The sequence below is a fragment of the Peromyscus leucopus genome, chromosome 13 (assembly GCF_004664715.2).
Source record: "Peromyscus leucopus breed LL Stock chromosome 13, UCI_PerLeu_2.1, whole genome shotgun sequence".
Taxonomy (NCBI): domain Eukaryota; kingdom Metazoa; phylum Chordata; class Mammalia; order Rodentia; family Cricetidae; genus Peromyscus; species Peromyscus leucopus.
In genome coordinates, this window is record NC_051074.1 from 48473323 (window position 1) to 48499933 (window position 26611).

General features: G+C 42.1%; 2 protein-coding genes across 3 annotated transcripts in view; one reads left to right on the top strand and one right to left on the bottom strand.

The window, feature by feature from the left end:
- Window positions 1-1788: 1788 nt before the first annotated feature.
- Fastkd2 (FAST kinase domains 2) lies at window positions 1789-22289 on the bottom strand. Its single transcript, XM_028886681.2, has 12 exons — window positions 22203-22289; window positions 20544-21360; window positions 17876-17979; window positions 17132-17240; window positions 16734-16857; window positions 16361-16500; window positions 14849-15021; window positions 8108-8271; window positions 6099-6314; window positions 4470-4554; window positions 2882-2996; window positions 1789-1993 (listed from the first exon to the last, which is right to left on the bottom strand). Exons 2-12 carry the CDS (start codon window positions 21270-21272, stop codon window positions 1886-1888), a joined length of 2067 nt encoding a protein of 688 aa, XP_028742514.1. The 5' UTR covers window positions 21273-21360; window positions 22203-22289; the 3' UTR covers window positions 1789-1885.
- An 8-nt stretch (window positions 22290-22297) lies between these two features.
- Mdh1b (malate dehydrogenase 1B) overlaps window positions 22298-26611 on the top strand; it is a 38228-nt gene continuing 33914 nt past the window's right edge. For both annotated transcript variants that reach the window (XM_028886717.2, XM_037210343.1), the window contains exon 1: window positions 22298-22606. In XM_028886717.2, coding sequence (XP_028742550.1) covers window positions 22585-22606 — 22 coding nt within the window. In that variant the 5' untranslated portion in view covers window positions 22298-22584. The remainder of the gene's footprint in view (window positions 22607-26611) is intronic.

Below are 26611 nucleotides of genomic sequence, written 5' to 3' on the forward strand. Positions count from 1 at the left end.
GAAAAGGTAAACGGACAGTTCCTGGATATGCCCACATCTGGGCCGGCAGAGGAGCAAAGGACTCTGCTTTGGGATGTCTTTCTGTACGCTGTGAATATGTGTTGCTCTGATTGGTTGATAAATAAAGCTGCATTGGCCTATGGCAGGGTAGGATGGAGCCAGGCGGGAAAATCCAAGAGAGATAGGAGAGTAAGGGGAGACGCTAGCCTGCTGCCCAACGGACAACATGCCAGCAGGCTGGTAACACTATAGCCACATGGCAAAACATAGATTAATAGAAATGGGTTAATTTAAGATGATAGAGCTAGCTAGCAAGAAACGTAAGCCATTGGCCATACGGTTTGTAATTAATATTAAGCCACTGAATGATTATTTTATAAGCGGCTGAGGGACCACAGGGGCAGGGAGGGACTAGAGAAACTTAAGGCTACATTTGGCTACCCAACGTGAAACAAGAGTTTCCACCTACAACCCGAGATAATCTATGAGATTCGAAAACGGAGCCAAAAACAGCTTCCTACTTCATGTCTCATGCAGGCCGCTGTACAGAAGACACCGCTGTACAGAAGACACCACAGTACAGAAACGCTGCAGCATTTGGGCATGAGCACAGCATGGTGGATTCCCGCATCGGTACACAGAGCTGTCTCCAAGCCGCACAGCACACTGCAGGGCGGGTTTAGCTTTTACTCATACAGACAAAAAGGGTTTATGGGCTAGCTGCATGCTACCCGATGGCAGCGTGGACCCCAGAGTTGGCGAGATAAGCTTGACTCTCCTGGGTACCTCTGCCATGTTGTAAAGTTGAAATGGGCAGAGTCAGCAGCCAGGGCTGCTGCTTCAATCTTAGCCATGCTGCAGTTTGCAAAGATCATAAAAGGATTATAGATACACAAAAGACAGATTCAGATGGACTAAACCTCTAAAGGGTTTACATTATATGTAAAAATGTATGTAGGCTTGGAAGAGAGAGGAAAAGGAGGATAGACAGTTATATAAAGAAATAGATGGTTTAAAAAAAGTCTTTAAAGTGACAGTAAAAGTAATATAAAAATTAAGCCACATAAAGACAGAAATCACAGAGTCTGGAATATATTGTCTTTGGGATTTTTAACTGTAGAAAGACATTTGATTGTAAAGGCTGCTGAGTTAAACCAACAAATATATTTTAAAGGTATCTTGACTTCAAAATGTGTGTCTAAGGATACACTGCTTTGGAAAAGAGGTTCTGCTTGTGTTTCCATAGAAGTTAAGAACCTGTGGATTGCTTCCAGGATAGTATAGTTTGATCAGCCAAGATCCCCTGAAAGGTCTCCAATGACACCATGGCCCAGATGATCCAACATCCCAAAATCAGCTTCAGAGTAACTGGCTGAGAGGATCCATCCTCACAGACTATTACAGCCAAGATTTAACTACAATTCTTAAATTTTTCTTTGGATCCCCATAAGATTACCAGTACCCACAATCAACAAAAAGTAGGAGAAGCTGTGCCCAAATCCCCAAAATACTGTTTATAAATGTTTATTTTTTATTTAAAGGGGGTTGATTATAAATGCAATCTCTTTCTAAAGAAGAAAAGGGGATACAGATATGATAGGATAAAAGGGTAGATTATTGAATCTACTTTTAAAGAGCAACACATATTCACAGCGTACAAAAAGACATCATACAGCAGGACTCTTCTGAAATGTTTTCAGTGTATTCTGAAACACCAGTGTCCACACAGCTTCCATTCTTCAGGTCATCTTTAACCTAACCGGAAATGACACTGTTACAGCCAGAACATGCACTGATAACTGAATTACAGACTTTATTGAAGTCATTTTCACAAATGTGTGTGTGCTTCAGTGTGAAGAGGTTCGTGTTTCCTTTAATCCATGCTTTACACAGTTGTGTCAGTAGTGGGAAGAGTTTCATCTGAATAGATCTTTGCCTTCACAAATGCTACTGCATCCTCCATCCTTAGTTTTCTCAGCTCCCAGTTATGGATCTTCCCAAAAAAGAAAATAGTTTGTGAGAAAATGATAACATATAAAAAATAAAAGCTACTTAGAGATCTAAGCACATCAAAGTAGTAGCAAATCAGCTTTCAAAAATTAAATGCCCCCATGCAAATGTTCCCATTCTAAACCTAATAAGCCTAGGACTGAAAAAAACTATTAACACTGAAAAGTATAAAACTTCAAAGGCTCTCCAAACAGCAAACTTATTTCCAAACTTTTAACTGGCACATTAGCAGAAAGGGCTGTATCAAAGCTTTAGTGAGCCAAGCCCAGCCCCCTTTTGGATATGAAAGTACAATAATGGGAGATTTGAGTGCATACACTTCACTGTGCAGGACCACATGAGCAGCAGGTAGATGAAGCCAAGATCATGATAAGGTCCTACACATTGATGGGGAGACCTGAAAAGGATGTTCAAGATAAGCCATGGCCGTGAGGGTCAAAGAGAAGCCTACGAGAAGGATCGTCCTCCAGTTCTCTGGGCACCAAGCACACAGTGAGAGTCTCACACTGGCCCAGAAAACAAAAGCCTTAACATCATTCCTCATTCAAGATAACCTGAAAATTGGAGGTGGCTTAATGCGTCTTAAATTCAGTAAGAAAAGGTATTATTTATCCTCTTCTTCATTAAAAAGTGATTAAGGCTGACCAGGTACCATCTATAACTCCCTACTAGATGACAACATCTAGCTGAGTAGAAGGCAAATCACATACTAGAATGTTCCCTCTGACAGAGAACAGCAGCTAAGACATGAATTCCCATCATGCTGACTGCTCCCCTAGAGCCCAGTGGCTCCCTTCAGTCACAGCAGCTGGCAGCTAGGAGAATGCACGGTGCTAACACAGGAAATAGTCCATTCACATTTTTTTCTTACCAAGATCACATAGAAACCCATGGCATTCAAATGTCGAATTTTCATAGCCAACAATCCTCTGGGGTGGCTTGAATTCAAACAATAAACAGACTTAGGAACACACAGCACTGCTACTCTGGAAAGGAAAAACCAAGCAGGTGATGGGTGAGCACCTGAAATTTTGCAACATCCTGCTCTCAGGAGCTCAGGCTGCAATCTTCATGGACCTTATCCTCACCACTCCCTCCTCTGTCCTTTTCTTCTGTTACTTAGACTCTGCAGACAAGGCAGTGCATGACTACTTTGTAAACCCAAACCTGACCAAACGTTTTACATAATTACGCACCAGCCTTCTTTATGAATGGCTTTTCTTTATAAGGAGGAAAACTTCCTGATAGAAAACCACGCGTTGTAAGGGTTTCTGGGCAGTGCTAGCTCTGAACCAAATATAATTATGCAGTAAAGCTACCGAAGGCAACAGCAAAAGGTACCTGAACTTCAACCTCAAGAAAACCCTAAGGCAGGGGCTCCTCCAATAGGGATTCTACAAGCAGAGTGGAGAGCCATGCTTTGAATCTCACCACTCTTGCTTTCTGGAAGTTCACTGGGAGAACAAAGAAAAGAGCAGAGACACTTTACCCTCTGCCTTCCTTGGTCACCAGCTTCCAGAGGAGAAATTTCAGACTCACCAGAGACCACTCGGTATCTGCACTTCCCAGCACTTTCTGCTACCAGTGACTATCCTATCATTTTATGTCAGTTTAACAGTAGATTAAAGGGGAATGCGATTTCAAATGCAGCGAGAGGCTTTCTAAGGGCACCTGGGTAGCATAACACTTAAAGAGATAACTGAGGTGGATGCAGAAAGGGGAAGAGACACGGACACTGTGTGGATGGATGGGGATGAGCAGGTCAGGGTGTGAACCCTGACAGGTTGTTCTGCTCCCTCCAATGTATCTATGTGTATGCCTGTCCAGGAGAGTAGCAGGCCCTAAGTTCCCTGGAGCAAGAGAACACACGTGGCTCATCTTTGTGTGCCCTACAGGCCTAGCAGACCCTTTCTACAAAGGCTGACATGACAGAGAGGTGTGAGGAATGAATCCATGATCCTATGCTTCTACTGAGCAGCAGGAGACTCTCATGGTATGACATCGTGTTCTTCCTAGAAGGACACTATAAGCAACGTGAATCAGGGCAACGACTTGGATTCGCTTCCATGTGCCCCGATCCACAAACAATACTAATTCCAAAGCTATAATGAAAGGACTAGGAGGAAGGGTTAAAGCGTTGGGTAGTTAATTTCTGTAGATGCCTCCAGTCATTGCATTATCTCAGCTCAAGTTTATACCGCACTGATAATCATGTTAATACTGTCTCACTGAACTGTTACCTTTAGTACTAATTCTTCAAGAGTGTCTGGTTCAGCAGCATTCCAACTCCAGTCTCCTGGATTTAGCCACATGCAGCAGACTCACACGTGCGAAGGGCCTTCAAATGCTGCAAGCTACATACGTTCCTAAGGTCTTTTTGATGCTACTATTTAATACGAAGCCTTTCTTTACTAAGGTTCTAACTCACAATACCCATCCAGTGAGTGTATATAAATTACCTCTGCATGTGTGGGGCAGAAGGGGCATCTACACCAGAAAATGGAAATACTTGGGTCCTGTTATTGTCCATTCTGATTTCAAAATCTGAAAGAAACAAACAAAAAAAAATGTTGATATTAATTTTTCAAACACTGCTCAAAGTGACTGCTAGCTATCAAAAGCCTAATACCAACAGTACCAGAGAGGGCAATAACAGTAGCTAAAATAAAACTGAGAACTTATAGTGTGGCAGACACTACCCTAGGGATTTCACATGTAGACTTTCATTTATTGGTCATAGAATTCTATGAGTACTACTGTCGTTGCCCTGCTTACACACAGAAACGAGGAATGGTTACAGTCCTAAAGTCACCGTACTAGGAAATGACAGGGCAAGAATCTACAGACCAGGACAATGCAGTGCCAGGCATGGGAAATCTCCTGAGCTGTTGGTCAGAGGAGTCAGAGATTCACAAAATAATACAGACGACTGCGGTTGCCCTTGGCTGCCTCCTGGAACTTAAAGGAAAGATCCTATTGGTGAAGACACCACACACTAGAGGGGAATCTAGCCAGAACTGACCTGCAAGCCTCCTCCCAGCTCTCACTATCCGAGTGTCCTATGCAAGCTGCCAAGAGGGGAAAGCAATCAACAGTCACACCCAGAGGTGAAGCCTACAAACAACAACAATGATGGCCGGCATGGCAAGACAGCCCCAAGGGTGCGATAGGGGCACCTTATCTTGGGGGAAAGTGATACCTGTCTAGTTGGACTTCAGGCCCGCTCAAAGGGAGGGAGTCCACGCCTGGTACTGTAAACCCAGCCAACTACCAGTGGCTGATGAGGTCACAACCGCAGAGAAGAACCTACTGTCACTTGCTAACCAGGATCATTTCTAACTGCATCCTAAATGCTTATCCTTAGCACAGAGAGTGCAGCTCCCACTTGCCGGCAAAGACGCTTCCCTCTGAAGGAGAGACTCTCACAGAAGAAAGCCACAACTGCGACTGTGGGACGCCCAGCACCAACCGGCACATCTACAGGGCACTCTCCCCATCTAAGGCCTGGGGAATGTCTCAGGCAGAGGCACAGAAACTATGACTGTAAGGGGCAGAGGGCCGGGACATCTGCTGTGAGGCAGAATCTTCTACATGGGACGCTGCACCCAGGAAATCTTAACAATGTGGTCACCCAGACAAGACCTGCCCACTCACCTCCACCACCACCACCAGCTGACATGACAACATGGATGAGGAAACATCTCCCAACCCCCCCTTCCCCAGATGAAGAGTACAGGCAGTTAACGGGGCTGGGAGAAGAATGAGTCTCCTCCAGGGACAAGCCTCATGGTGTGGTTTCTAGTCCCAAGTGGTCAGTGGTACACAAATGCATGAACAAGTAGCACTAAATGCACTCTCAAGCTGTATTTATACTTATGTGTGTGCATGTGTGTCCATGTGTAACAATAATTAGGACGAGGTCATGAATCTGAGGAGACTGGAGCGTGTCATGGAAGGGGCTGCAGAGAGGAGAGGGGGTAGAAATGATATAAATACAGTACTCAGGCTGGAATATAATCTCCTAATCCTTTGTCAGAACCAACAGAAAATGCATTTTAAAAATAAACAAAATAGAGGGAGAGCCATACCAATGTGATAATTATGGGGCAGCTGCACGTTTCTCGAGAAGTGTCCTTCGCCCTCCCAAAGGTGGCTGAGCACCTCGGCCACCGTGTCATTGGGATGGGACGGTGGCCGCGGCAGCTGTGGCAACGGGATGTGCACAGCTTTGTAATGAGCATTTTCATCAAGTTTCAGACAAGTATTCAGAACATGAAGCTTATGAATATTCTTCTCTGTGTCACCTAAAAATACAAAAGCAAACACATGATTAAAACATTAATGCCATATTTTAAAATACTAATGTATCTGTTTCTAATTACCTCTTAAAATCTTTCTTACTTAGTGTATATTAACTCACTGTACAAAACAATGATTTACATTTGCATTCATATTTATAAAGAACTTGGATCATACTCACTCCCATTCCCTCCACTCATCCTCCACTTTGTTCTAGTTTGTTTATTGAAAAAAAAAATTTTTCATACAATATATTCTGATCACGGTTTCCACCCCAACTCCTCCCAGATCCTTCCATCTACCCAACACCATACCCTTTCTTTCTCTATCTTTAGAAAACAGGTAAACAACACACACACACACACACACACACACACACACACACACACACACACACACACCAGAATTTTAAAAAAGAAAAAACACACACAGACATAAAAACACAAAATCAGAAACCAAATATATAAGCAAAAGACCAGTAAGATTTTTTTTTAAAGAAAAAAAAGTCCAGACAAGGTAATATAAGACTATAGAAAAATACCACTGAGTTCATTTTGATTGGCCATCTCCTGTTGGGCATGTGGCCTCCCCTTTAGTGTGGTAACCCACTGAGACTCTATTGGAGAAAACTAATTTTTACTTTACAAGTGGTATCAATTGCAGACAGCTTCTTGGTGAGGGACAGGGACTCTTGGCCTCCTCCCCCTCAGTGCTGGGACCCCTCTGGCTGAACCTGTGTGTGCTACCACGGTCTGTGAGAGTCTTGAGTGCACCAGTCCCACATCTGGAAGTCACTGTTTCACTGGGGTCCTCCATCCCCTCTAGAGTCCTCCTGACTCCTCTTCTGTAGAGCTCCCTAACCCCTGAGGGGAGATGTTGATGTCTTTTCTTTGTTCCCAGAATTTTCTCAATGATTCCCTGGTTTTCACTCTAGATCACTGAGTGACCTGTATTTGCTAATGTTTCAAACCTTAAGCTGACTTTAGAAGTGACTCGGTCTAAACTCATTTTATAGGAGAGAAACTATCTAAAAAGTTGGGACTAGAATCCAAGCCTCCAAGTCTACTCTCCAACAATAAATTCTTTTTTAAAAACATCAGTATATGGGGTTGACTTTTCACAATTCAATTTCAGGATTCTATAGCATTGTTTATAAAATGAATTATAGCTACTTTATTATAAGACACATTATTAAATTGTGTACATCTACCCAAATACTGTTTTTCTTCACTTAGAGTCAATAACTGTAGGGCATGGTAACACACACCTTCCCAGCACTTAGGAATTCCACCCTAGAGAGGCAGAGGCAGGTCAATGTCTCTGATTTCCAGGCCACCCTGGGCTACATAGACTGGTCTCAAAAAAAAAAAAGAAAGAAAGAAAGAAAAGATTAATTTGGTTTAATTTGGTTTCAAGAATAAATAAACTGACTAATTCGGTTCCTATTGGTCACTAGATGTAACAGGCATCTATCTCATTACAGACCAGGAGTGACTTTCCTTGGTGACCTGGGCTGATATATTTAACGGTATACTACAGAAAAGAAAGGCAAACACCTCTGATCGAGAACACTGAGCTGTGAGCATGTGCAGACAGTGAACACTGTGCATGCAGTGCAGGCTAAGAGTGACAGCTGTGCAGACCTTTCTTCCTCCTGCAGTGGGGATGTCACCAAGGGTGGCTCTGGGGCCTTTGACTTCACCATTATCAGCTGGACTCAGCGACATTTGCTCTGCATATCTGAACTAAGGCTGCTCTAAGAACCCCACTCCGAATGACAGACCAGGGCACACACTACCTGAAGTCAGCAGTTCACTGATGATGGTCTTTTTGGTAAGCTGGTTAATGAGGGCCAGGGGGAAATAATTCATCAGGCAAAATGAATACACAACACTCAACAGGTTTTCAGAGGAGATGTGGTGAAGACGAACAGTCAGAGCACTCGTCATAGCTTCTAGGAACCTTTTGAGGAACAAAGGAAAGTCAGATTTCAGATGAACTTCCAAGACAAGGGCCCAGAAGTGCTTCCATGCTATAGAACCAAGGTCTTTGAGGAATGCAAAGACATGGGATGAGACAATTAGACTTGTAACTAAGCATCCATACACAGTGCAGGACATAGTACATCCCATGGTAAGTGTACATATCCAATAAATGACTATTGTGGATGTACTGAATAAAAATGTTTTTATAGGCCTTCAATCATTTCACTCCTATTAAAACTCTACGGGGTAGCAGTATTATTATTCTCATAAATAAAGACGAGTGAACAGGCTCAGAAGTTGAGTAATTCATCCATGAACTAATTACAGTGGATGGGCAGCCCGTGCAGAGACAAGGTTAGAACCTAAATGGCGGGCACCAGAGCCTTTTATCTTTAAACAGTTTCTACGACCACTGTAGTTTTAAAAGCAATTAAAAATTGTTAGCTATCAAATTCTTGGAAATGAATTACAGGCCTAAGCCTACCAATCAGCTACTCTGCAGCATCCACAGCAGCTAAGCACAGGCAAGGGAGAGGGTAACACTTTGTGGAGGTGACACTGTTAATAAATGGCAGACTTCCCTTGAACCCAGATAAAGTGTGACTCTCAGGGCTGATGGTATCCCTAGCAGAACACATGAAAATGAAATACACAGAGAGAGTTATGGCGGTGTAGAAGGGAGAGAGGTGCTTCCGGGAGAATTGGAAGGGTAGCTGCGGTAAGAAAGGGAAGCTCGTCTGAACGGAGCCCTGACAGCACAAGCTCTGATCCATAGTAGAACAGTGGATGAAGAAGGCATGGAAAGGGATGAAGACAAGAGCAATGTGTTGGGAAGAAAGCTCAGACTGATGAGATGATGCAGACCAATGCTTGAGATCAACTGGGCAGTCTCGGTGGCCAGGCCAGCAGAAGGCCTGCAAGCTGAAGAAAAATGAGTAGCACAGGATGGGATGAGTACACTGGATCCTGGAGAAAACAGCCAGGCAATGGTACTGAGCTGGGAACTGACTGAACCAGAATCGTGCAGCAGTCACAGTAGTGAGCAGACCACTTTTAAATCTAGTACAAACGTTAAAAGAAAACATGACTAAGAATACAACTATTAAAAAGTTAGTAAATATGCAATCTTAAGGATATAAATTATAAAATCAATAACAAAGAGTAGGGAAGAATAAAGTTGTCTAGATTTGGAGGAATGGATACGTCAAATTACAAAGACACAGTAAAAGAGAAAAAAAACAGAAAAAAATATAAGACAGAAAACAAAATGGCAATAGTAAAGCCTTCTCTACCAATAAAAGCTTGAAATATATCTCTACTGTGATCATCAATCTTCAGTGTCAACTTGACAGGATGTCTAGTCACCATGGAAACATACCTCTGAGTACGTCTATCAGGGCACTTTCAGAAGAGCTGAACTGAGAAGGGAAGACACCCACCCTCAATGTGGGAAGCACCACCCTATGGCTTTGGACTCTGGACTAAGAAAAAGGAGAAAGCTACTGCATGGCAGCATTCTGCTTCCTGAGTGTGGATGCCATGTGACCAGCCCCATGTTCCTGCCCCCATGACCTCCCTCTCCGTGGTCAGCTGTACTCCAAACTGTTCACCTTACACTGTTGTACCGCGCATGTGCCACAGCAATGAGAAATGTAATTGACACATGTATTAAACGCTCCAATTAAAAGACAGAAAGTAGCTAAAGAGATAACAAAATAAACGAGATCTATATACTGTGTACAATGGGCTTACTTTAGATTAAGGACACACAATCAGAAAGTAAAAACATTGAATAGAAGAAGACAATACAAGCAAATGGTGATCCAAGACCAGGGGTGGTCATATTTACATCAAAAAAAAAAAAAAAAAAAGAGAGATGTTTAAGTCAAAAACTGTCACAAAAGACAAAGACAGTCATTCTATTAGAAGAGTCAATGAATCATGGAAATGGGACAGTTCACAAATGCATAAGGGTTCGACATCAGGAAACATACCTAGAGCGAAATCTGAGATCTTATGGACAGACACCAGTACAGTAATAGAAGAGCTCTTCCCCTTCGTTCAATAATCATCAATGCAGAAATTAAGACAGAACCCGAACAATACCACACCCAAAATGACAGTGCAGACAAAGACCACCCACTTGACAGCATCAAAACACACTCTCTTCTTAAGCACACGCAGGACAAATTGTGTACAAGTGCCCAACAAAGCTAACACATTTAAGAAAGTATAAAATCTTGCCAGTATCAGTTTACACTACAACAAGGCAAGCTGGAAATAACTAACAAATGAAAAACTGGAAAATTCATAAAGGTGAAATTATTCAACATACTCTTGAACAACTAGTGGGCCACAGAAGAAATCAAACACAAAATTATAAAAATAAATTCAAACAAAGCCACAGCACACCAAAAATAACACTATTCAGAAAAAGCAGCACCTATAGGGAAGTTTGCAATGATAAATGCTATCTTTAAAAAGAATATTTCAAATCAACAACAACCTTAATTTATACCTCAAAAAACTAGAAAAAGAGGCTGGAAGATGGCTCAGCAGCTCCTGAGTTCTGTTCTCAGCACCCACACGGCAGCTCACAGCTGTCTGTATCTCCAGTTCCAGGATCCAATTTCTTTTTCTGACCTCCACAGGCACCAGGCACACATGTAATATTAGATACACATATGCACAGACAAAATACCCATACACATAAAATGAAAGTAAATAAATCTCTAAAAGAAAGAAACTAGAAAAAGAACAAACCAAACCCAGAGTTAGTAGAGGAAGAAAGTAATGAAGATTTAAAGAGAAACAAATATGAACCAGAAGGAATGATCAACGGAAGAGGCAAACCCATACCTAAACTAGTGGGGGAAAGACAGTAATCTGAAAAGCAGAAATGAGAGACAAGACAATACCACTAACACCACAGAGATAACAAAAGGGGCTGGGGCTGTCACTTAGTTGGTACAACGCTTACCAGGCCTGAAGCCACAGGTTCAATCCCCAGTACCCCAGACTAGGCATTTGGGGGAGCACATCTATAATCCCTGACATTTGGGAGGCTGAGGTGGGAAGGTCAAACCTTCAAGGCCAGCATGGGCTACATAGTGATCTCAAGTTAAAAAAAGATGTATGTAACCTTTGTACATCGTCCTGTATACTCTAAACCATCTTTCAGTTATGTATAATATCTAATACAATGCAAATTCTACATAATTAGCTGTGATACTTTCACAGAAAAATAACAATAAAGTCTGTACATGTTCAGCCTCTCTCCCCTGACACACACACAATAATAAAAGGAACCTAATAAAATATTATGAAAAAAATGTTTGCTAACAAATTGGTAGCCAAGAGGAAATAAATTCATATGCAATCAATGACTAAACAATGAAGAAAAAGAAAATCAAAATAGACCAACAATGAATACAGAGATTGAATCAGCTATCAAAAACCTCACAAAAAAATCTGGAGAGTAGTACACATACATACATGCAGGCAAAATATTCACACACATAATTGGCAAAAAAAAAAAAAAAAACCTCTCAACAATGAAAACGTCCAGGACCAGAGTACTTCACTGATGAATTCTACCAAATATTGAGAAGGAGAATAACTAAGTTAACACAACCCTCTTAAACTCATCCAAATATCTACAGAAGAGAGAAGATTTCTAAATTTACAAGATGAACATTATCTTCACACCAAAGCTAGGCAACCATGCTACATGGAACAACAAAAGAGCAAACCAAATTCAATATCATGAAAAAGGATCACAGATATACCACAAACGAGTGACACCCAGGTAGCTCAGCACACGCAATCAATGAATGCTATAAGCCACATTCACAGAAGGGTGAGAAGAAAATCACACCATTACCTTAATACATGAAGAAATGCATCTGAGAAACACAAAACCTTTTGTGATAAAAGTTTTCCATACATTTGGTATATAATAAAGCCATATGTGAAAAGCTCATATAGTCAGCAGCATATTAAATGGTGAAAAACTCAGAAATAAGGCAAGAATGCCTCCTCTTGCCCACTTCTATTTAATATAGTACTAGAAATTCTAGCTTATGGTGAAATAAATAAATAAATAAAAATAAAATTAGCTCCATAAATAATGATATAGGAAAAGGTAAAGGAAATAAATAAGATTCAAAGCAGAGAAGTCACATCTGCTTCATTTCTCTACACTAATGAGCTATCTAATCTCCTTTATAATATCATCAAAAAGAATAACTCCACAGGAATAACCTAACCAAGGAGGTAAGAGACTCACACCCTGCAAACTATAAAACACAGGTTAAAGAAATTCAAGATGATACAAATAAAACATGGGAAGACACCGCTCACCCACAGACTGGAAGCCACCATTGTTAAAGTGTCCACATTATGTGTAGTGACTCAGTGATTCAGTGCAATCTCTATCAAATTCCCAATAGCATTTCTTTACCCAACAAACAAAACAGTGATCCTGAAATTCATATGGAAACCAAATTGCCTGAATCCCTTAGCAGTCTTGGAAAGAAAGAACTAGGCGGGCACTACAGCAGCTTTCTGCTTCAGAACATATCACAAAGCTACAATAACTTCAGAAAAAGCAGTTCTGCAGAAAAAGAAGCAAGGCACCAAGAACACACAATGGAGAAAGGGCAGTCTCTACAACAGTGCTGGAAAAACTGGTTATGTGCCTAAAAAGAATAAAATTAAACCTCTGTCTTACACTTCACACAAAAATCAACTTAAAAATGAGTAAGTATAAGACCTGAACTCCTAAAACTCCTACAAGGAAAATATATGGGAAAGCTTTATTTTTATGACATTGTGTAGAACAATGACTTTTGACTATGATATAAAAAATACAGTCAACAAAAGCAGAAATAGTCAAGGGGACAACAGGAAGCTACAATTCTGCTGCTATGCAAATGAAGCAGTCGACACAATCAAAGAAGGGTAGAAAACACTTGCAAACTGCATACCCAACAGGGGACCACCATCCAAAACACAGAAGCAATGCCTGCAATGAAGAGCGTAAGACATGATCGGAAAGGCCAGAAGACAGGACAGCTGCATCTCCATAACAGACACACAGTGCACTGCAGTAAGGAAGGATGCTCAGCACAACCAACGGTCGGCAATGCAACCCAGACCACCAAGAGCTGTGCCCTGCACCTGTTAGGATGGCCTCAAAGGCAGGACAAGGAGACGTGGAGCAGTCAGAGCTAGCCCACACCACACAATGCACACTGTGAGAGGAACAGACCTTCCACACCACACGGTGATCAACACTGGGGAACAGCCCGTCCACACCACACGGTGATCAACACTGGGGAACAGCCCGTCCACACTGTGATCAACACTGGGGAACAGCCCTCCACACCACACGGTGATCAACACTGGGGAACAGCCCTCCCACACTGTGATCAACACTGGGGAACAGCCCTCCCACACCACACGGTGATCAACACTGGGGAACAGCCCTCCCACATTGTGCACACTACTGGGATGAAACTAAATAAATCAGGGAGGATTCCTCAAAAAATAGAAACCCAAATATAAAAAAATAAGAGGACTACCATATGGTCTCTTGATCTCACATTCAGGAATATTTCTTTCTCTCTTTCTCTCTCTCTCTCTTTTGTTTGTTTTAGGTTTTGAAACAAGAATCTCATTCTGTAGCCTAAGCTTGCCTCTGACTCACAGCCATCCTCTTGCCCCAACTTTCCAAGTGCTGGGATTATAGGCATGGCTACCACAGCAAGTTTTCCAAGTACATTTTGATTTACAAGAATTAAACTCAGGATCTCAACCAGATATGTACACTCCTAACATTCAATACAAAAGTCAACATATGCTAACAACCTAAATGTCCATCAAGAGATGAATAAATAAAACATGGTATAAATATACAACTGGAATATTATTTAATCTTTAAAAGGAGACAAATCCTTCCATATGATATGATACAAATGAACTTGGAAGACACTGTGTTAAGTGAAGAAGCCTGTCTAGATGGCCACATTAACCCATATTCCAAATTGAGGAACAGTAAAATAAATGTGAGGGGGAAGGAGAGAGGGGAAAAGAGAGGGGTGCTGTTCAGCAGGGAAGGTTCAAACACGGAGGAGGATGCAGCCCCAGACAGCTGTGCTAAGCCAGCAGTCAGCCACACTGTACTGTCCACTTGCAGTCGCTAGGAAAGCATTTCTCTTGTCAAGAACCCTTAACACAACAATTCATTTTAAAGAGACATTTCCCAACTTTTTGATAAAGTTAAAAAGGACAAATAATTTAGGAGTTCATAGGGAAACTTGGACAAGCTCCAAATGAAAACTCCTCTAAGGAATGAACAACTGCACCACAAAGAACAAGCAAACAAGGGACCACGCCGACGCGACTCTACCCAACTCTATCAATAGATGCAGCACACTTCTAGACACGGTGGCCGCTGGGAACACAGTCACGCTTCCTAATGCGGTAAGCCTGGCATGTGCAATCATTTCCACAGCACGTCATGTGACGATGGAAAGGAAAGCGGTACGTACTCTCTGTTCTGGCCTCTGTGGATGTGATTGAGAGAAGAACACACGTGAAGGATGGAAACAATGTTCTTCATGTTTAGAGACCCAGGGTCCTCCACTACTTTCTCCATAAGCTTGTCCATTAATTCAGGAGGTTGAAAACCAAGGTTTTCAAATAACATGAGGAGAAAGATAACCTTAAATATAGAAGGGAGGGGGAGTTACTCAACAGCTACAATATGCTACTCGAAGTTTTTAAATCTCAAAGAACTTAAGCAGCAAAATACTACCCCAAATGGAATAATTATATATTCTTTTTGTTCTTTAATCAGATATCAACTTAATGAGCAATCTCTTTCGAAGATGAGAACCAAGACATAGAATGATCTCCACACCTCAATTAACATCTTTCTTAGCTGGGCAGTGTTGGCACACGCCTTTAATCCCAGCATTCAGGAGTCAGAGGCCAGCCTGGTCTACAGAGTGAGTTTCCGGACAGCAAGGGCTACACAGAGAAACTGTCTCAAAAAAACAAAACAAAAAGATCCTTCCTTACTCATTTTTCATACAACAGATCTGAATGTTACTTTAAACTGTGCCTTTTCTGAAGTTCTTAAGATGACCATTTGGAACTGCTCCCACTTCTAAAGACTGCCTAGATTCTCATACACAGGATAACTGAAACATTTGTCCTTTACCCACAGGCTGGCTTGAGCTCTCAATCCTCCAGCCTCAGCCTCATGAGAAGCTGGGTGGGATCACAGATGTGTGCCACCATGCCCAGCTGGATTGCCTGAACCTTAACCCTAATATGGTCCAAATATTTTTCCTATACTTCCTTGTCTTTTTAATTTTTTAAACATTATTATATACAGTATTCCATTTCATTATCAAACAAAATTCATTTTTGTAACTCAAACACGTCTTATCTAATTTACGGAAGTGAAATATCATGATTAAGATAAATTTCATTTCCAGTTTCCTGCTGGGTAATACTTACCGTAAGAATTACTGTCTTTGAACTCAATTTTCCTAATAAATTCAAAATTCACCTTACTCTCTTACCCAACTGAACCCACTGATCTACCTGAGCCTCCACCTACTTCACTAGAAAAAGCAAGGCTCACACACTGCTTTATTGAGACATCTGGATTGTTAAACATGGTTCCTGAGAGGCTGTGACTCCAAAGAAAACAACAGACAAGATCATAAAGTAATAACATTTCACTCTTCAAAACCCATAACCTGTCATACGTTATTAGTCAGACCCATTTTTTATTATTCAAAGCTAACAAGAAAATAGGATCCACAAATCTAAATAGTTAGCCCTCCTACCATTTAACCCTTTGATAACCAAACAGAAGACAATGAAGTTCTTCTTTCAGATAGAAAACTGACCTCAGACAGTCTACTTTCTCAATGCATAGCACTGGAATATTCTGACATCATGACCTCTCTAAGCAGAGAAACATTTGAAACGAACGAACGAACAAGCTTCCTTAAAGTTTCTCTGGGATATCCCCAACTGAAACTCACTTGTTTCAACTTCCAAATTTCAAAAGTTGTAGTCACATAATCTGCTATGCTCTTGAAGAGATCTTCATTTTGGTACCGGAGGTCTCTACAGGACTGCAGTATGCTGATCAAGACTTTAAAAGGACACCCGTGGATATTATCTTTAAGAATGAATTGAATACACAAGCATTACCGGATGGTTTTGAACATAAGATTCAAGTCACTCAATATCTTCTTCAGGATAAAAACAACACTGTATTTAGAAGAAAAACAAAACTATGGCCAAAAATAAAATTTATACGTAACCAACCATCAGTTCTGCATCATAAGAGCCAAGATTTCAGAACATGTAACGGGTCAGATATGGCAGATCACATAGAAAAAGCCCCCTTACCTATGACCGCCTTACTGCATTCATTCAGAAGGACAACAGAGCGGTGATCCATGGCAGCTAGTACTTCAAACATGTGCTGGCTATTCAAGACAGAAAATCTGTCCAGCTCCTTCACGGCTCTCATCTACAGAAAAACAAACTTGCATTCAATTATCATCTGTGGAAAATGTAATGCTGAAGAAACAGCATGAGGCTTAAGAAAGGTGATAGACAAAGACAGAAGTAGATATGCATACACACAGGTATGTTTGCACACACAGATGGATGTCTTCATTCATTTCAGCAAAGCTAAACCCAAAAGCAAAGCCATGTCCTCCTTCAAAACTAACTTTAGGCAGTGACAGGTCAAAGGACAGTTTTTTCAAATTCCATCCACTAGAGAAAAGCCAGGTGTTTACCTCCAATTTCTTCTTAAGAGAAAATGGTGTGTCTTTCCCGATACACTTCATCACTCTTTGTAATGTGAAGATATGTTCTATCTTCCAAACTTGCTGATCAACTAGGATTCTGTCATTAAACACAAGAAATGGGATAATCGTAAAATCCATACCAGAAATCTGAATATTTCATTTGGTCCAGCCCCTACTTGGAATAGGCCAGGAATATGAAATCCACAGATGTGGTCTACCTGCCCAAGAGGTTGTAAGCAGTTAGAGAAGGCTCTACATCATTCTAGGATATTTCCTCTTACATTACTGTACTGTCTTTATTAATGATCAAATCGCATCAGATTGAAGGTATCCTTATAACCTTCCCTACCTAATCTGTGACATCAGACCAGTTGTACAATTTTATATTGTTTTAAAATAAACCAGTATAACGTCATCCCTACAGTACCCAAGTAACTATTCTGAACTGAGTATACATGTCAGTTTTCCCCCAACTTTACATCAGTACTAGAGTCTAAGAAAAACTAATTTCAATATTACCTACATCTTTTTATAAAAAGATCCTTTACAAAGTACTATCTTCAGTTTTACATCATCCAGAATTGGAATTTTAAGTTTAATAAAGTATTAACTACCACCAATGCCTACCTTACCAGTGCCTCCCAAAAAAGGAATTCAATTTTTGTTGGGCTTTTTAATTCCCCATGTAAGGGCCACAGAGAAAACCATGTGAAGGAAGCTAGGGGCTCTTACCGAAACCCTTCTTGAAGTGCATTCACATTCATGCAGGGCTCCAACGTCCCTAAAACAGTTGACAAAATTGAAAGACACCTCTCGTCACACTCATTGATGCGCTCCTGTTAAAATACAATTGCAAATACACCAGAGGTGATGAGATGTGTCCCAGCTTCCCCAGGCAAAACCTCTGAACTCACACTTTCAAAGGCCTAAGTACCAGACCAGGATTTCACGAAGTCCACAACACACACCTATTCGGGAAATAAGATGTGACAATTCAGTGACTTTTCCAAATAACAGACACATAACCTTTTAAACACTGACACTTTCTTTTTTAAAAAATTTCATTTATTTTTGTTTAATTTAATTTAATGTGCACTGGTGTTTACATTAAAGTGTGTGTGTAGGGGGGGTGTTGGGTCCCCTGGAGCTGGAGTTACAGACAGGTGTGTGTGGGTGCTGGGAGTTGAACTCTGGTCCTCTGGAAGAGCAGTCAGTGCTCCCAACCACTGAGCCATCTCTCCACACCAACCCTTTCTTATCCATCATCGGAAATCCATTTGATATTGATTATATTCCTCTGCTTGTGAAATAACTTGCATCAAACATCATTCTACCTCTTCATGGGCCCCGAAACCACCATGGGGACAGTATGGAAGAACAACAGAAGAGCTACTAAAGTGTACGGGTCAATTGCTCCCATACATGAACCCTAGACAACTGTGTCCTTACAATTTCCACACAGCCTTTCCTGAGCACCATGCTACACCTGCCCTGTGAACCTTTTTATTTGCATGGCTCACTGCATTTTACCACCACTGTCTGGGTCTCAGTTGGGGTGCTAGTTTAGTCCAGAAATGACAGGGGTGATCTGGAGAGAGAACAGTGCTGACACAGCTTCTCTAGCGCTCTACAATCCAACCTCAACTCATCTCCTAAGAGTAGGAGCAGAGTTGAGGAAGCCTTTTGCTCGTTGCTAAAGCGGTACAACTCATCATTACTTACAAAGCTTTGAGTCAGAACTGGTGGACAGTTTAAAGAGGATAAAGTTGGAAGGAGGAGAGGATGGTTTTATTCCCGAGAGTTTCCTTAATAATGTATATACCCCACAACACCTGCTTTGAAAAGTCGGACTACCTTGTAGTGGGTAGCCATTCCAGCTTTGATCTGGAAGTTCCAAGCCCCACTGAGGTTTCGGTAACTGTCACACCTACAAGGCGGGGCTGAGAGAGGACGCTGAAAACCCGAGATCCGGATGGGCCAGCTCTCTCTGTTCCTGGACCCTGGATGGTGGAGGTTGACCGAGCAGAGCTCCAGAGAACCCCAGTGGACTGTGATACACCTTCCCCAGACCCCACGACCTACCTATGCCTTCATTTGTAAGTTACCCACTAAATAAATCTTCCTTTTAACTACGTGGAGTGGCCTTAATAATTTCACCAATACTACCTGACTCAAATGACTGACAGCACACTGCCCTTTCACCTCTGGCTAAATGTCTTTATGACGCCCACACACATTACGGAGGCAGAATCACATGCAGGTTTTCTGACTCCAACTATGTTACCAGTGAGGATGCTACACAGTTGTGAACGCCTGTCCAAGGTCTAGTACATAACTGCATCACTGTCTGTGAAAAGTGAATCCTAACAATCATTTTAAATGACCACATAAGAAACCAATACAGTGCCCACCAAACAAAACCACACAATTTAAAAGTTCTTGCTTGAGGACGTATGCATTCAGTTTACATAAAAACATTAAAAACTCATATACCTACAGAGTCAATTCATGAATTCCAGTGAAACAGAGTATGTGATACACTATCTCCGGGGAATTCATGTACTTTAAGATACTTAATTATTGAGCTTAGGAGTCTGACATAGCCATTCTTCTTCGTATCTGGTGCCAGATAAGTGACATCAAGCAAGACACTGACACCCTTGTTTGAAATTGAAAATCCAGCTGGGCGGTGGTGGCGCACACCTTTAATCCCAGCACTCAGGAGGCAGAGGCAGGCAGGTCTCTGTGAGTTCGAGGACAGCCTTGTCTACAGAGCGAGTTCTAGGACAGGCTCCAAAAGCTACCAAGAGAAACCCTGTCTTGAAAAACCAAAAAGAGAAGAAATTAAAAATCCAAACTTGAGCATGTCAATCCCTTGCTTAAAATTTCCCCAATGGCCTACTGTGCTTCCTGGGCAAATAAAACTCCACTAGGCATAAACCTGTGGTACCAACCTGTGGTTGGCTGGCACCCAACATATATCCACTGTGTGAATCAAGAAGCCCACTAGCTGTTAGCCAAGCAGCTTGAGATCACTGAATCTGCTTCCTAGTCTTCAGAGCCGGTGAGAGGATTAACATTATGTAAGGAAACTGCTAGGTCACCTCCTTTCCAGTCCCTTTCCCCTCAACTGTCCAACATCTTTCATCTCTCCCATTTTAGCTTCTTCATTCCCACTTAACCCTAGAGAAGGCAAGTGGGGCGGGATTTCAGATTTCCAAATCAAAAGAAATGGTCTAACTTAAGGCCTCCTAGGCATACAATATATAACGCAGAAATGCACAAAAATTATATTCCACTGATGGTCTCTTTTAAGAAAGCGATACACGTCTCCTTTCCCTGACTCCTCCACAGTATGTTAAACACAGTAAAGCCACACTTGAGTCTCCTTTTGACTTACCTGGATTGTCCTCAGCAGCGTCTGTACCATAAGAGTGTTCTGAGGGATGCCAAGCTTCACTATAGCATTAAGACTGAACAGAAGGTGGTCATAGTGCATGATCTTGGCTTCTCTCATCATCTGCTCACACAGCTGGCTAAAGGCGGGGTGGCTGAACATCAGCTGTATTTCAAAGCGCCGCTTGTCCTCAGATACCCTTTTGGCAATTGTCCACATCGCTAAGAAATAGCTACTGCCAGGGAACGTAGGTGCTTTTGAAAATGTATCCAGCACATCGCTCAAAGAGTTACACTCCTGGGCCAGCTTTTTATGATTCACAGGGGTTGGTCTCGCTTTCCTGGTGAGCACATCTTCACTGGAGGTAGGAGGGAAGTTTACTTCCATTAAAACACGATCAGATGTCCCATCAGAGACAAGAGAATGTTCTGAATCAGAGGAAAATCTTCTAGGACAAAGTACTCTGTCACATTTAAAGACAGCTGCATGGCTTATGCCTTTAGTTTGAGTACAACCATCAACCGATTTCGAAATACCCTGAGAGAGGTATCTAACAGACGGTCGCAGTCCCTCATCAAAACCAGTTAGCAGACCGTTTCTTGGGTTCCACTGTGAATGAACAACTTCTGGTCTGCCAAATCCCAGAGGATAGATCCTCAAGACTCTGCTTCTTGGAAGCGAGGTACTCAGTTGTCTGAGGTTCCATAACAAGGAATGTGCTTTGTTATTCATTTTGCTCTCCACTGGCAACACTTTCAAATACTCAAGATGCAACAAAGCTTAACTTCTTCCTAAGAGAGAGCGCATGCTGTGGACAATCCTGTAGGGGATGGGTGGATGAAAGGAAAAAAAGTTAAAACTGTTGATTAAATACGGGAAACGCATCTAACAGGAGCTTGCAATGGGTACCTATGAGCCAATTGAGCTTCCTATTAAAATGGTAAAACTATATCCCAATATGTTTATATCCCAATATGTTTCTTCCACTTTCATTCCAATGTGAACATCGTTATAAAGTACCCAGCTCAGTCACTTTAGCAGTTGTGGTATAAAGTAATAATGATGATTGATGATGATGATGATTTCCCGTGTAGGTGTTCAATAAATCTTCCTCTGCTGAGGGCAATTTTGTTAACACTACTTTGGAGGCCTCCGTTGAAAACAGTATCATCGGCGGACACTTTCAACCAAATGATCTAGCAATGGCCAAAACTAAACCGTTAAGAAAATGCACTTAGACAGGAGGCCTTGCTTAGGTAAAGAAGAAGAAAAAAAAAAAAGGAAAACGGCCAGGGCGGTGGTGGCGCACCCCTTTAATCCCAGCGCTGGGGAGGCAGAGGCCGGCGGATCTCTGAGTTCGAGGCCAGCCTGGTCTACAGAGTGAGTTCCAGGAAAGGCGCAAAGCTACACAGAGAAACCTTGTCTCGAAAAACAAACAAACAAAACAAACTAAATAAAAACCATGTTCTCCGTGCTTAAGAAGCTCCAATCAGCCAGCCTCATCAAGTCCCGGAGCCCCCGTCTTTCCTCCACTGGGCCACCCAGCATCAACACACCAGCCTAAACTTAAGACCGAAGACACTGCTCAAACTTCCCTCCACCCCATAAAAGGACTACTCACGATACCGCCCACGATTCCGCTGATGCTCGCCACTCACTCACCTTGGGACAGAACCCCGTGGCCGCACACAGGCGCAGCCATGACACTTCCGCCCAAAGCGGCGCGGCCGGTGACATTCTACGGATTCCTGTACGGGTCAAAAAGCCTAGGTTCGCGGCGGCCGTAGGCAGCCGCGCGAAGAGGAGGGGAAACTGTCGGGAAAATAGTTTCTCTTCTCGGGTGAAGAGACAGAGCCGAAGGCCGTAGAAGACCACGGAGCTTATAAAGATAATGGATAGTTGTTTCCATAAACTCAACCCATTCAAGAAGTAACTTTGAACTTCTTGCCTCGGGCGGTGCGGCAGCTTCTGAGAGCGCCTGCGCGGTTGCCAGGAAACCGCGACGCCGTGGTCGGTTCCCAGTCTCTTGGCCTTGCTAGAGATCATGGCCAAATTCGTGATCGCGGGTGAGTTCTTCTCCAGGGCGCCCACAGAGCGTTTCCCGTGGCCGTTAGTCAGCCTTATTAACGGGCTTCTCTTCTGCAGCCCCATCCTCTGACGGATCCCCTCAGGCTTTCTAGATATTCCTTCCAACATGCGCGTTAGACGGTGGCGGTGTGACAAACTCTGAACTCTGATGAGCACCGGGGACGCAGTGGGGAAAATTTTCATCTCTGCCCTTGGCGAGTTTTAATTCCTTCGGGGGTACAAAACATATAAAGAATTACTTTGATCTGCTGGTGTTAATGTAATGAGAGAGTGTTGCACAGGCCTCTGTGCGAATAGACGCCTAACGTGGGGATGTGGGATAGAGAAGAGATGGACACAAGAAGCTTAAGTAGAGAAACTGTTAAAGGAACCATCCCAGATAAAGACAAAGGCTAGAAGAGCTTAACAGAGGAACTGGATGTGGGAACATGGCGGGACCTGGGGTTAGACTTACAAAATAGAAACTAGACTCTTGTATCTTACAAACACTTAGGGGGAAAAAAGGTTTGAACTAAATCTTGAACACAATGAAGAATCATTGAAAGAATTTAAGCAAAAATAGTGACAATGGGTTTGCATTTTTAAAAGGTCATCTCGGCAGCTAGAGGCAACAACCCACTTACTGTGTCTGCTTGCTCCCTTCTCACTGCTGTTCTGTCTCTAGCCCTTCATTCCACCCCCTCTGGCTTCTACTTTTGCCTCCATAGGCAAACTGAAACTTGTCTATTGTTTTACCACCATCACCAACCATCTCTTGGGTAAGCTGTTCAGTCTTTGTCTTAGTTTGTCACCAGAGAAGACTGCTCGGACTTGGGTTCAAGCCAACAGAAAGTCTTTTATTAGCTAACCCGCAACTACACCAGGTGTTCTGGATCCCAGGGTATCCCTGAGCCTTTCTTGGGGTGACCTTTTAAGCACAAAATCCATGTTCTGGGTTGACACACTTCAGTGAACAACAACAGTTAGCCAGAAGCAGAACTCCAGAAACCAAGAAGCAAGATTAGTACATTTTGAGACTTTCCCAGAACTATATGGACTTTGATGGATTGGGCCTTTGTTTTCATTTTGGCAGGTGGTGCTGTCTACCTGCTGAGTTTTACAGCCTTAATGGTCCATCACAGAGTTAGTCGTGCTGAGGTCTGGGACCCTGTTCCAAGTTGGCTTCTTGGTTACACTGAACACAATTGGCATTTACCATCTCTGTGGAAGTACTTTTTTTGCTTCACTACTCATCCAGAGAAATCTTTTTAGCACTAGAAAACTGGATGGTGGGAAGACAACAGACAAGTTTCAGGGCCTGCTGGATGTAACAGTAACAGTGTTCTAGAAGGAAAGGTGGCAGACGGCCTCACTAGGCAAGGGCTTGCAGAGGGAGAGGTGGCTAAGCAGATACCAGAACAATAAGAGTTAGAAAGCAGAGAAGATGCACGAATAAACAGAACAATCTAGGTGTGGATAACAGGGAGCAGAGCTAGAGTGTGTGACTATTACAAAGACGGTGTATGGTTGTATATGGAAACCCAATGCATTCAGGCACTAACTTGGAAAACTTGCTTTTCTGAGTGTAACAAGTCTTTCTCTGTCCCACCAGCACACTCCACCCCACAAAATGACACAGAAATTTATTATGAATTAGGCTTGTTTCCAACTAGCTCGTATAACTTAAACTAAGCCATATATTTTAATCTACGTTCTTCCACGCACTTGGTACCTTACCTCCATTATTCCCATCCTGCTTCTCCTGCATCTGGCTCTCAACACTGCCTTTCTTCTTCCCAGAGCTCTCTTTGTCCAGATGTCCCTGCTATTCCTCCTGCCTAGCGATTTGCCATTTAGATTTTTATTAAATCAACCACAGGGACATATCTTCACACAGTGTGGAGGAATCTTCCATAACATCTGAGAGCACTTGGTGGTGGAGATGCCAGGAAACCACGAAGCCACAGTCACAGTCTCTAGGTCTTGCTGGAAATCATAGGCAAATTTGGTGATAATTGAGAGTATTTGGTAAGCATGCAATTGAAATGAGTCTAACAGGACTGGATGAAAGGGTGCAAGGGACAGTGTCCTAAGCTGAAGGCAGAGGGAGAGAGTGCAGATTCTCCTGAGCCACATTCAGTGGTTTAGACTTTGGCCAAAGTACCTGGAAAGTTGTTTCTTTTTTTTTTTTTTAAGGAGATAAAGCAATGAAGTTTTTATCTTACCTGAGTGTTAAGGATGCAACAAGAGACCAGTTAGGAGACTGGAGCTATGTAGTGCAGGAAGCAACTGCTTTAGCATTGTGGTCAATGTGAACAGAGAAAAATAAATGGACTAGGGAATGATCTGAGAGACAGAATGTGTGGAACAAGATGTAAGATGTCTAATTCACTAAGTGAGTTCAGGAAATAAAGGGAAAGTTATACGCCTAAGCAGTGGATAATCAGGTAGATAGGGTCATTTGAAAAACCTTCATCAGAAGAATAAGTTTAATAATCTAGATACTCATAGTATTTCCTCTCTTTTTTTGAGACAAAGTCTCACTTTTTAGCCCAGGCTGATTTGAACATGACTATGTAGGCCAGGCTGGGCTCAAATTCACAGAGATCTACCAGTTTCTTCCCCTGTAGTGCTGGGATTAAAGGTATACAACTATACCCGACTACGCTTAATATTCTTAAATAAGGAGCTGGACATAATTGTTGTTCGAATGTTAAAGGTCTTATGATTTAAAAAAAAACCAGAGCCAGATATCAGGGTGAAAGCCGAAAGATCAAAGAAGCAGAGCAGCCAGCCACTAGTTCTTACCTCTATGAAATCCTCAGCCTAAAGAGAATGAGTTCCTGTTTCCTCACGCCTTATATACCTTTCTCTGCCCTGCCATATTACTTCCTGGGATTAAAGGTATGTGTGCTTCCCAAGCAAAGGCATGAGATCTCAAGTGCTGGGATTAACAATGTGTGCCACCACTGCCTGACCTCTATGTTTAATCTAGTGGCTGGCTCTGTCCTCTGATCTTCAGGCAAGTTTATTAGGGTACACAATACATCATCACACACAAATGCTCTAGAATGTAGGACTCTTCTACCTTTTTGGTAGGAGATGTGGAATTGAAATGACCCACATGAGATAATTATTCACAATGCACTGGTTAAGCCAATTAAAGTTTTTAGTTCTTTTATTAATGGCTAGAACAAGAGTGGGCTCATGTCTCTGAAAAGTCTCCTGGTGCCCAAGCTAAGGGGTATGGCATTTTTAAAAGCAAAAATTACAAAGACCATAATTTACCTCGAAGTTAGGTAAGGGTCAGTGTATCCTTGAAAAGTTCATTCCTGGCAACGCTTAGTAATTATTTCATACATAGCATGACAACTATTTTTAAATCACATCTTCTTTAGTTACTTTATCTAACTTTAATTGTTTTGGTTAATACATCCAGAACATGGTCAAGGCCATACAAATTTCAAATGTGTTGCCAAGGCAGACACAACTATGGGGGTTGGTGAAAATGGAGGTCTGAGAACTGTTTAAGCAAACCCAAAATGGAGTTGGAACACGATGGTATTACCTTAGTCGTTTCAGAACAGAATCCAAGCTTATACTGCCCAGTGCCCATTCAGAAAGAGATGGTAGAACTCAGGAAAGTGTAGGCATCTTGATAAGACACTGTGCTCGGTTAGGAATACAGATTGCTGGCTGAAAATAAGGAGTTTGGCCAGAAAAATATGCAGATAAGGCATGAAATTATGTGCCTTGCAGAATGGTTCCTTTTCATGGATTGATGAGGAAATGGGAACTTACAAAGCATAGAAAAGACTGGCCAGAGAGTTAGAAAGAAAACCTGCAGAATATCCCACCATAGTGATGCTCTCCAGGATTTACTCCACAGGAAGTGGAAACAAGAGTAATAAACGCTACCAGGGTCAAGGAGAAAGAATCAAAAATTACTCATTGTTTTAAGGACCTCAAGGTCTTTACTTGTTTATATTTAACTTATATTTAAT

Excerpts from the sequence above, each read along its gene's own strand:
- Fastkd2 (XM_028886681.2), bottom strand. The coding sequence starts at position 21,272 with ATGAATAACAAAGCACATTCCTTGTTATGGAACCTCAGACAACTGAGT. Across the intron at positions 17,980-20,543 it reads CGCTGCTGAGGACAATCCAG|GAGCGCATCAATGAGTGTGA; the intron begins GTAAGTCAAAAG and ends GTATTTTAACAG. Across the intron at positions 6,315-8,107 it reads CAGTGAACTGCTGACTTCAG|GTGACACAGAGAAGAATATT; the intron begins GTAGTGTGTGCC and ends TTGTATTTTTAG.